We start from the raw sequence: 11,503 nt of genomic DNA, 5'->3' as shown, positions 1-11,503 counted from the left end.
GGTTCTAAGTTGCCGGCTGGGCTTAAACCACTATAAGCATTTGTATTGACAATTGCCACAGAAGTAAAGCAACAAATGCTAGACATGAGCTTGCTATCAAGTGCATTTTCTATTTATCAGGCTTAGAGGAATTAAAAGAAGCACCATTACTATTTAACAACATAAGTTATTCTAAACACGAACTATTAAATGACATGATCAAAAAATCAACTTACTCCTTGTTCCAGCACAGACAGTTGATCTCTTGCAGCAACCCCACCAATAATCAACAGCTCCCTAAAATTACATCAATAGATTTTGACATTTGCTAATTTATTATATTCAAGAGCTATGATAAACATCTGCCTTAAGATTCTTTCTAGCAGCTGATGATTAGCAGCTCTAAACAGTAACGTTATGAAGAATAGGGAAAAAAAAAAGGGTCCCTTCATATGTATTTTAATTCAAGAAGCGAATGTTTTGTTAACAAATTGTATTTGAATTTGATTCCTTTATCGCTGTTGTATTAAACACTTTAACACCTTAACCAGTTGAATCTTAAAAAAGAATCCGTTTCTTAAAAATTTCAAATGTAGTTTAAAAGTTTCCTGTATTCTTGAAAACTAGATGTGCAGATAACAGTAAACTAATCTTACAGCATAGCTTGCCCCTCCCCATCACTACCCTGCAATTCTAGTAAAAATACTCTTGTAAATTGACTGCAGTTTAGAATATAGAGACCCTTGTTTAAGTTTTATAAGCACTTTGTCAAAAGAGAAACAACTTTAAACCAAAGCAGCTCCTAGAGAAGTCAGTTTTCAGAACTGCATCCCCATCCTAATCACTGAAACATTTGTCCTGCAAGCATACTAACGTACACAGAGCAGACCTTGTGTATAACTATTTGTTGGAGCTAAAAAGCAAAGTAAGGATAGGGGAAGATGGGGCAAGGGGAGGTGGGGGAGGGAGGGACATGGGAAAAGAAAGGCAGTAAGCAGATTTGCTTTTCTTGATTAAAAACATTAAATACCATATACCTTTGATAATCTGAAGGAAAAAAATAACTAAAAACAACAGATTTGTCACACCAGAAATATGTAGTCCATACACATCAAACACATCCAAGACATCAAAAAAGCCCCTAACTAGTCTGACTGTAGCTGAAAAGTCAGAAGGTTACTTGGTAGCAGATATTACTGAGGTTATCATCAGTAGCATTGCAGATGAAGGTCCACTTAGCTACCAAGTGGAACACTTGCAGCCCCTACCATGAAGTCTTGTCCATGGACAATACCATACATGCAATTATAACAGATGCACTGTTACCTTAATTTGGGATTATCGACATATTTTTTGAACTGCTTCACATTGTTCAAAGTTTGTTCTGCCAGCTCTCTTGATGGTTCTACAATCAATGCTTTTGGAGCATTTGGAAGGTTCTGTGTTTGAACCACCTGCGCATTTCCTAAGTGAAAAAATAGGCCATTAAAATAAACTACATTCCTATCTTGGAATTTTTTACTGGAAACAAACTTGGATTTTCTACTAATAATCTAATACCTCATGATTCTAAATGCTCCATTAAAAGATGATGCTATTACTCAATTATGAAAAGCTTCAGATTAATATTCATACATTACAAGCAAATCTTGCCATGATTGTGGGTATACTGGCCATGCAGAATAATTAATTTTATTGCAGAGCTTAAACACACACACGCACACATTTTTAGTATGACACTGTCGAGTAACTGAGCTGAGCTTCTCTTTTTATCTGATGCATTTCTAAATTCAGACTATTTATGGTTTGAGATTAAGACAATTTGGAATATTTACAGCTCACTAATACTGCTGCTAGTAAGATTACTGTAAGACCTTGAATGCAGTAGTAATGAAGCAAATGAAGTGACCAAGAGATGCTCTGTAACACAATCTGATATAGAACCAAGACAGGCTTATAAATCTAACTTACCTGAGTGTTGTGACTTTACAACATTGCCATCTGGAGCCTTGCAGAGACCGATATAGCCATCTTTTGGTGGAAACTTAAAGTCTTCTTCACCAAAATTGAATTTCAGTTCAGCATTCTATTTTTCAACAAAGTTGTGTCATACAGACAGATTCAAGAGACCACATAAAGTGAGAAACAACTCCATAATTAATTACCTCATGAGAAACCAGCTAGTTGAGAAGGAAAAGGGGGTATTTTCTCCCATCTTACACATTCTCTTTCCCCAAATTATCTAAAACTTGCCAGACATTCTGTGTGTAGCTCTAGCTCTTAAAATACTTCTATGTAAAATTATCACCAAATATACAGATACATGGAAACAATTTTTGAACTTTCATGTTTTAATTTTCAATGACAAACCACAATGTGAAAAACACACCACAACCCTACAGTTTTTTTTGGACTTGTGTGTTTTTTTGCTAAAACCTTTACTCAGTAGGAGGTCATGCCAGACAAACTAACTCCAGAAAGACATACTACTATGCTACTGTAATGTTAGAGCTGAGAATGAAAGGAACAGGAATTTTGTCACTTTCAAGTTATTTGCTTATACCTGTTGAATTACAGTATATCAAAGTTTGATACAGGCAAGTTAGCCTTGGTATTAGGAATTAGTTATCCATGAAAATTTTATACACAAGTAGTTAACTACCAAAACTAAAACAATTGTCATGATCTTACAACATCTGTGATATTCCTAAGTTACCTTCAGTACACAGGCTGCAAAAAGTGCTTGGTTCCTTATATGTGGTGGGATTTCGAATGCAAGGCCAAGGTCCTTCCCTGAAAGCAGGGTTAATTCAGTCAGACTCCACCTGTGTTTGCATTCCCCTTCTCTGCCCCTCCCCAGTACAAGCATCCAAATAAAATTCTAAAGAAGAAAGTGAATATAACCTACCATTTTTGGAAAATTTTATTTGTCCTTTATCTATGTCTAGAAAACACCCAATTGTATCATGCATAGTGAATTCCTATAACAAAGAGAAGGTTGTGAAGCCAAGACATTTTAGTGTTCAGTGTATTAAGAAAACAGTGCTTAGATTCTATCAAGTTTCATGGTTTTCCCACTTCTCCTTACTAAATGTCAATTTTTGGTAAGTTCGATTTATTCCAATAATACCACTCTAAGCAGCATGCATATTTTTATTTCATTAGAAATCTTCAGTAAACTGCCTTATTTATCTTTGATATTTAAACATTTGTCGCTGCTTTAAATTTACTTTAAAAGCCAAACACTTTGACTGTGATAAATTTAAGTAATTTACCTGGAATTATTCTGCATTATGGAAAAGTGCATTAATCAGGCATTTACTAGACAACTCATATCTAAGCTTACAGCACCAAACTCAGTAACAGAAACCTATGTTTGACTATATAAAGATACTAACTCTTGCAAGAGGTACTACAAGCATGTTACATACACTTAAGTACTTCATTTAAATATCTTGAAATCTGTTTATTGCACAGCTATTCAATGAAATCTGTATATTATAAAATGCTTCTAATTCAACAGCTCAGAAGTCATTACTATAAAAAACCTACAATACAATAGTCATAGAAGTTCAAGTTGTATGGCATTGAGAGTTCATTAATGCCACAAACACTTGAGTTTTGGCTGTATTATTCATATTTATATGAATTATGCTTAAGCATCTGAACTCTTTGATTGGCACACTACACACAAAACACATATTCCTTGTAGGCATTTTCAGAAGTGTACATTTAGTTACCAGTTCTAATGACAAACCCAACTCGAGACCCAGAATTAGAAAGCATAACATCTTATCAGCATTAAGTATGTGTTTTGACATATTAGAGTTGCGTGACTACTTCTACTTTGACTACTGGTAAGCAGGATACGATGCCCTCACTTAGACATTCACCAGTGTATACAGATAGATTGTTGGTGTTCAAGCTAAGGCCGAAATGAGTCAAGAAATAAATCCAAGATATCAGTTAACCTCTAACCTGTAACACACGGAAAAGGTTTATCTTGCAAATAAGAGTCAATATATTTGCAGTCTAGCCACAGTCATAGCCTTCAAACTTATTTTGTTAGATCTGTTAACATGTTTCTATCCAAAAATGCTCATCATTTCATAGTATTTCTGCCCAGTGACATTCCCTTAAAAAGTAAGCACTACTACAGAAGACAGTTGATTGTTACAGCACAGAACCAACACGCAAAACGCTTAATATTTCTATCAATAAGCAATTCAAGCTTACCTCACCATAGCTGTCAAATTGCTTGTTGTGAGATTTCTTACCAGTGCCACCAAAGCCAAAACCAAATTTATCAGTGCCTGAAGACAAGATAAAGCACAGTTTTTTTATCTTCTGGTTGACAGGTTACGTTTTCTCCTCTTTGTACTGGCAACCAAAACCTCTAATGTTATAAAATGTAAGCAAAAAAAAATCCCAAACAACAAAAACCCAAACCCAACACCACAGTACTAAAGACTTCTAGCTTTCATACATGCTAAACTCGTATTTCCGTACCAATACATTTGATTTTACCAGTCTTCAGTCACCTTCACTAAAAAAATTGAAATAAAAGGGCAAAAGTCACTAGAGACAAGAAACATTGCTGCTACAGACCTCCTCCTGCAGGAAGAACATTTATATAAAGTGTTTTAAACTCCCAGATGCTGCTATCCTTCCCCAGGAGGACATTCTCTGCAAGACTACAGCAAGACTTAAGCCATTCCATGTGAATATGAAAACTGTCTACGGGATTCTTCCTTTGAAGGAAACTCACCCAAATCAAGTGAAGCCTGCATAGTTGACCAGCCAACTCTGCACAAGCCTTGGTCATGACAGGAAACCTCATAGTAGTACTTCCCTTTGAAGGAGAAAGAAAAAATTGAAACCACCACCTAAATTTCAATTTCATCAATGTGGTTCAGTTTGGCTACTTCCAAGACTACACAAGCCTAGCATTTCCACCCCTCCCAAAAGTGTCATAAAATCCCCTGTTGTGTCAGTGTGAAAAGATTCTCTAGGTACCTATGTATGTAATGTAGAAAGAGATTATCAGAGAAGAGCAGGCAAAAGAGAGAAAAAGTACATGCTGAGAGGTAGTGTGTGAAAGGCTCCAAAGGAGTGATAAGCTAGAGAGACCAGTGGCTCTACTGAATCCAAGAGAACTGATAAACTCAGAACATAAGTGGTTTGCCAGATCAGTACAAGACCACAAGTATGCACTAGCATCAACAACTATTGTGTAACTTGAACCACATCCAACTGTCTGCTACATACAAACAGACTACAGAATTATCTGCACACTGGATCAAATGAGGCTGTTTGAGAGTCTTTTTGAACACCCATCTAGAACCACTGGAGTATTGCTATGGCTCTGCTTCTGAGTAAATAGTTGGGGTTGGCCTCTCAACTGTTGCTCCAACCATATAACCATGAAATTTGTACATTCAGATGTCTGTGAAGTATGCAAGGAAACAACTGAAAGTACTGTGCGAGCAGCTATTTCCTATTAGTAACACTTTAATAAAATGCATTCTAATGAATATTAGTTATGATTCTGTCTACTCCAACTCAATCCCCTATCAGGAAAAAGATAATTTACAACACAAGGTGTGTAAACCAGCAGTATTTTTTATTCCAAAGTCTTCTAACAGCAGTACATTGAGTAATGGCATATCTGCTCAGATGGATGTTAAGTTTTATATGCAACCACCTACATTTACAAGGGGTGAAAAGTAGGTTGTATCAGCTGAAACGTCTAGAAAAGTTCCAAAATACGTAATTTTATTCCTACCTTTAGTCACACCTCTAGTTGCTCTGCATCCATGCCATTCTTTTACCTCTCTGCTTTGACAACACAGACCATCTGATCCAATCGCTGAAAATTAAAATCAGTTTTAGTTAAAGAAATTCTAACTGCTTTTAGAAGAAATTTTCATGCATACTTTGTTCTAATTTATTTTTCTAATTTCTTTTTATGTTTTATTTTATTCATTTATTAAATGAACATTACCAAGTGAACAAAAGGACAACTCACCGAAAGCTGATCCTCTATCATATGGGTTCATTTGCCATTTATTGAGCACTAAGTTTGGAAGACAGAAAAAAAAAAATATCAAAAAAATGCCTTAAACCAACAAGCTAAGCCTGGAATACTCAAATTATAAGTTCACATTGGCTCTATGAGTGTTTGGCTTAATTTTCTGGGGACACAGCTTTGTTTTACTGCTAACAAGGTCAAAATGAAGGCTTACAGCTTGAAAGAGAGACAGAGATGCTTAATGCAAAGGTGTCCTATGAATGTTTAGCACAGATTAAGTTATTTAAAAATACTACTGAAAATGAAGACATTTAAAAAATAAACCAGAATTCTACATAATAACAATCAAATCCAGCTAGAAAATATCCAAAATTACTTTAAGAGCAATAAATTTGACATGTATTTGCTGCTTCTGTTTCAATTTTACATTAACGTATTTTTCAGGGTATCAGTTAATATGTCACTAATGAAGAGCTAAGATACATACACACAAAGTTTCTGACTTTAGTTTTCATGTGCCAAATAATATGTTGCAATGAAATCTCGAGGCTCCACAATATAAAGATTTTTTTTAATACTAGATACCATTTCAATTAGGATTACTAAGTGTATTTACATTCTTTCAAGGAGGATTTTTTAAGTTCACTGTACTGTCACCACTGTAACAGTAGTTATTATGAAGCTGAAAGATGAGAACCTGTCTAACATCGTCAGTGTTGTTTGTGCAGCTACTGTAACTTACATAAATCTCAATCTATAAATATTACAGACCAGACATGGTTACTAGCTCTTGAATTGCAAGCTTATTTATGCAGACGTATAATTGACCCTCAGGCACTCTGAGGATATTGGCATGGTTACAATCTATTCTTACCAGTGGGTTCTGGCCCTATTAATTTCCTGCTCAGTTCAACCTTTACTAGTTCGTATCTGCAGCAACTGAAGACATTGCTACTCAGCTTCTGAATCTAACTAGGTGCAAAAAAGAATGCAACAGCTTTATTCAGCACAACAGAACTCAAAGACATGCTACAGTACTACCCCAGCCACTCAAAAATAAGTTTGAGTCTAGAAGAGCTTCCTGCTCAAGCCCCAAACCAACTGTGTGATGTCACTGCTGAGGTCTCATCTATCCCTGCAACTGGAAGGGTTTTTTTAACTCTTTTTTTTAAGCTGGACACTACTACCACTTCACATTTTGCAAGGCACTGAACTAGTATGGTTCTCAGAACACTGAAGAGCATGGTATGGATCAGCCAGCCCTAAGCTGAAGACAACGAGCATTACTAAGAGACTGCAGTCAAACACAGAATCATAGAATAGTTAGGCTGGCTCATGTTCAGTTTCTCATCAACCAACACCCCCAAGTCTGTCTCTGCAGGACCCTGTTTCTTTCTGTGACTCCACCAGTAAATTTATATTTACTGTTTTAAAGTCAGGGGTGATGATATTCTATTTACATTATGCAAAATTAAGGAAAAAATACTTATCTAATGGCAAGTTAGGTTAACTTTTCTTTAGGAGGTGACGGAATTGACATGAAGTAACTGTGCTCCAAACTTGAGGAGTGTGACATATAAAAACCTACCTGCCCCACCGGTTTTAATAGTTGCTTTCCCTTTCTTGCCTTCCATCTGGTCCTTCAGTGTTTCATAAACAATCTGAATAACTGGAATGCTAAAAGCCTAAAATAGAAAGTTATTTTCATTCCACAGTTTATACAGATATTTAAAGATATACAGTCAGCCTAGTTTTCAGGTACAATATCCATGGCCAGAAACACTTTAAAATGTGCCTACACATCTGTAAAGACTATTAATACTGCTTAAATACATAAAAACGTATACATGTTCTCTTTGTATTTACACATGCACAAACATACCACCTCTCACCACTTAAAGATTTTCTGTTAATTTAAATTTGATTACTTACACCAGTTTTTCCACTCCCTGTTTCAGCAGCCTACAGGAAGAAATTATAAAGAGTTTAACCAGAGTTGCAACTTGCACTGGAAGAACTGTTCTACAGTTTTTTCAACAAACTAAGTATATTGTTACTTCGGCATAATACAAAAAAAAAAAATCTTAGAGAGCAATGCTATTGCTTCACGCTAATTAGATGTGAACATAAATACAGAAAACCTTTACAAAAGACTTCAAAAAATTTACAAGAAGGCTCCCAGAGTGCACCAGAAGAATTATCTCTGTATGTCTGATTTCTGGAGGCACTACAGAAGATTACAGTAACAGTTATTTGGTTATGGAATAAAGAACACAGATCTACCAAAGATATGATTAACAAGGCATACTAATCCACTATGTTCAATGTTATCAATAATGGAGCATTTGTTTGGGCATTATTACTCATGTTCCATGCGAATCTATGTTAGACATTTACAACAAAGATAAGAGCAAATGAAACCAAACTGCTCTCATTCATCTGACCATGCCTGTCAAATAGTCAAAAAATAAAGCCTAAAAATAATGAATCCCATCTGCAAGAGCAGCTGGAAACACAAGAACTCAGAGGTTTTTAGCTGAATAATAGAAACAGACTTTCTATTGAGGAAGGACAGGAAACCTAGAGTAACTATGGACCTTTCTGGAAAGAAGGGAACTGACCACACAAACAACAATTAGAATACACAAGCTTTCTAGGAATAGGGCTATCCTGCATACGTACCATAAGTACATCACCACCTCCCAAGATCAGTGGGATGGATTCTGCCTGGATATCCGTAGGAAGACTGCAGGAAAGAACACATTTACAAAAATTGATGTTATCAGTAGAGAAAAGGATTTTTGCTTATATAGACACTCACTATGGTCATCTGCAAGATAGAAATTAACAGGTAAATGTTATTATTCCTGGCTTGCATCTAAGGAAGTGAAATAGATTCCATTTACAATGAGAGGTACCCTGACAGGGGGTGACTAGTGGATGCAGTGGATTGAGCCACACCTCAACAAGGCTACATCTCACATCACTATGCTAAACTGGAAAAGAAACAGATTAATTATATATTCCCCGTTTTCCTTTCTTCAAGTAAGCTTCACTTTTAAAGCCACTTACACAGTCTTCATTTACCAAACTCCTATTCAGAACTGGAAAACTACATACACTAGGATTTGAATACTGATAAAATTCTGAATGATGATTCAAAACAAGCTCTGAAGTCAAATATGTTAGACAAATAAGTAACTAAAGCCAGAAAGAATTACTTTTGTAGAAGACTGACACACAAGCATCAACTCTGAAGAACACAAATTCAGGCCACAGTCTGGAAAACATTCACAAAACTAGCATCAATTATATGACACCATTTCATCCAATAATCCCACAATACATAATATACAAAGTAGAAGCACTGAGGCAGAAGCAAAGAGGCTTTTATCAAATAAATGACACTGAAGTATAAGCAGTCATGCTTTGTTTGTCCAAGTTTAAATGTTACTACTGCAGTCACAATTTGTGTTGTTCAGCTACTCACACTGAAAAAAGTGCACTTATCTGCTTTGTTTAATGTGACAGCAGAGCTATTTTAAGAAGCATGTCACATTATACTGAAAGGCAAATTAGATTTTGCCAGGCCCAAATGCACTCCTACTTACAGCCAGTCCATCTCCTCCACTGCTTGAGCTATCTCAGGCATAACACCCATTTCTGTAAGACAAAAATAAAGCAAGAAGCAGTGTTATTTACTTCAACATAGCCCAAAAGATTTCCAAGTGTCAACACTTCCAACTACAGACAAAAATAAAAAAACCCAACCCAACCCATGCAGCCTTCTCTATAGAGCTCCAAGTGATAGATAAGAAACATCGTCCCTTCCCCACATACAGTTTTGAAAGTTTTACCCATTTATAGCAGAGTTAAGCCAGGCATATATTCAGCACAGAGGCAGGTGCTGACAAAGCAGTGAAGCAAACACACCAGAACCAAGCACCATTTCAAGGGCAAAGTACTTATCTTTGCACATTTAAGGAAACCGCCTATGCGGACAAGAGGGAAGACTTTGTTAATCACAAATATCCTGACTGCCTCTATAGCTGAAATGCAAACAGTTTTCAAAAAAAAAAAAACAAAAACAAAAAAGGAGGGGGGGAGGGAGGAAAAACTGTATCATATAAGGACTGAAATTTGAAATGCTCAAGTTTTTGGTTTTATTTTTACTAAACCTTGCCTTACACACTTACAGCACATATATTAACTAGACAATGCTTTGATCTTCATCCTGCTTTGGAAGGTTTCTTTTCCTTAGGTACCCCTTCTGGCAAACCCATATCAAGGTGTGATGGTCATATGTCAGACACAAGTTAAATATGAAGCCACATAATAATGTTTGTATGTTGATAAACAAAACCTATTTATTTAAATAGGAAACCTGCAATAAGGGCAATAGTGAAATGGATTTTGACCAACCCAAATGATTATACCATCAAAATAAGAATTTAACTGCTATCTTTTCAAATGCATAGGGTTACTGGAAGTCAATTTAAATATAAAAATGCACCTTCCTAAAGGAAGCTGTTACATGCTGCTACGTTCTGGATTTTTCATTTACCACACATATACACACAGAAAGGAAAGCCCTGCTGAGATACATGGATGCATGCAGCCAAAAATTATTCCTTCATTTGCTGTAACATACATACTGTAAGAAACACGTTTTATTTCTAATATGATTTCAGAAAGCTTTTAATAATTTCAGGTGTCAGTCTGTACTCCTACAACATTATACAATTGACATAAGCAAAAAGCTTTTTCCATAAGGATAAAAGTAGATATTGATTGCAAATTAGACATAAATTCCTACATTAACTTTTTCTATTTTTAAAACACTTCCAGCTCACAGTGTAATTCAATATACAGTGCAAGGGTTTTATCAAACAATGGCACTATGACATTTTCCTCAACTACGACCAAACTCATCCTGTCACCTACTACCTAAACTCATCTCTAGATCTACAGTAAAAGCTTCAGCATTTTCTCATCATGATTAAAGAACTCAGTTAAAAGAAACAAATTAAAAACCTCACATACACTAAAACTTCACAGTACCCTAATGTTGATTGGTTGTCTATGTGTGAATAAATGTGCGGGAGGTTGTGGGTGGTGGGGAAGAGAACAGTTACGTTCCCACCTTTAACATTAAGGTTTTAAACCGCAATTTACATTGCTACTGCGATAAAATTCAGGTATTAGCCAGTTATAAGGCACCTCCTGTTACAGAAACCAGTCACCCTGAGGCGCAAGCCTGACAATTCGACACTGTCATCTGCAAATGCATGCACACCACATACATACTAAGAACAGCAAAACCGATTTGATAAGTGTTTCTGAAGGCCTGCAGAAGCCCGAGGAGCCACAAAGATCAGCTACATCTCCCCACTCCCGACCTTAAGCCTTAAGTGACGTGGAAAAGCACACACCACTGAGGGCCCGCACCGCGGCAGGCCCGAGGAGCTGCGTGCGGCGCTGACAAGGCTCGTC

The 11,503-nt window shown here is 36.3% G+C and overlaps 1 protein-coding gene across 1 annotated transcript; it reads right to left on the bottom strand.

Annotated features, from left to right (window-relative positions):
- Positions 1-215: 215 nt before the first annotated feature.
- LOC104403952 (ATP-dependent RNA helicase DDX1-like) lies at positions 216-9,671 on the bottom strand (the record flags this gene model as incomplete). The annotated part of the gene is made up of 13 exons (XM_010012250.1): positions 9,622-9,671; positions 8,693-8,756; positions 7,943-7,972; positions 7,599-7,695; positions 6,008-6,055; positions 5,765-5,848; positions 4,748-4,831; positions 4,216-4,292; positions 2,888-2,960; positions 2,696-2,772; positions 1,951-2,065; positions 1,306-1,444; positions 216-276 (listed from the first exon to the last, which is right to left on the bottom strand). Coding segments are annotated over exons 1-13 (999 nt in total), but the record flags the coding sequence as incomplete, so codon positions are not given.
- Positions 9,672-11,503: the final 1,832 nt, after the last annotated feature.

This window comes from Nestor notabilis, unplaced genomic scaffold, assembly GCF_000696875.1.
Source record: "Nestor notabilis isolate BGI_N333 unplaced genomic scaffold, ASM69687v1 Scaffold23323, whole genome shotgun sequence".
NCBI lineage: Eukaryota > Metazoa > Chordata > Aves > Psittaciformes > Psittacidae > Nestor > Nestor notabilis.
Note: the sequence above shows the minus strand (reverse complement) of the source record. Positions and strands in the feature narration are given on the sequence as shown.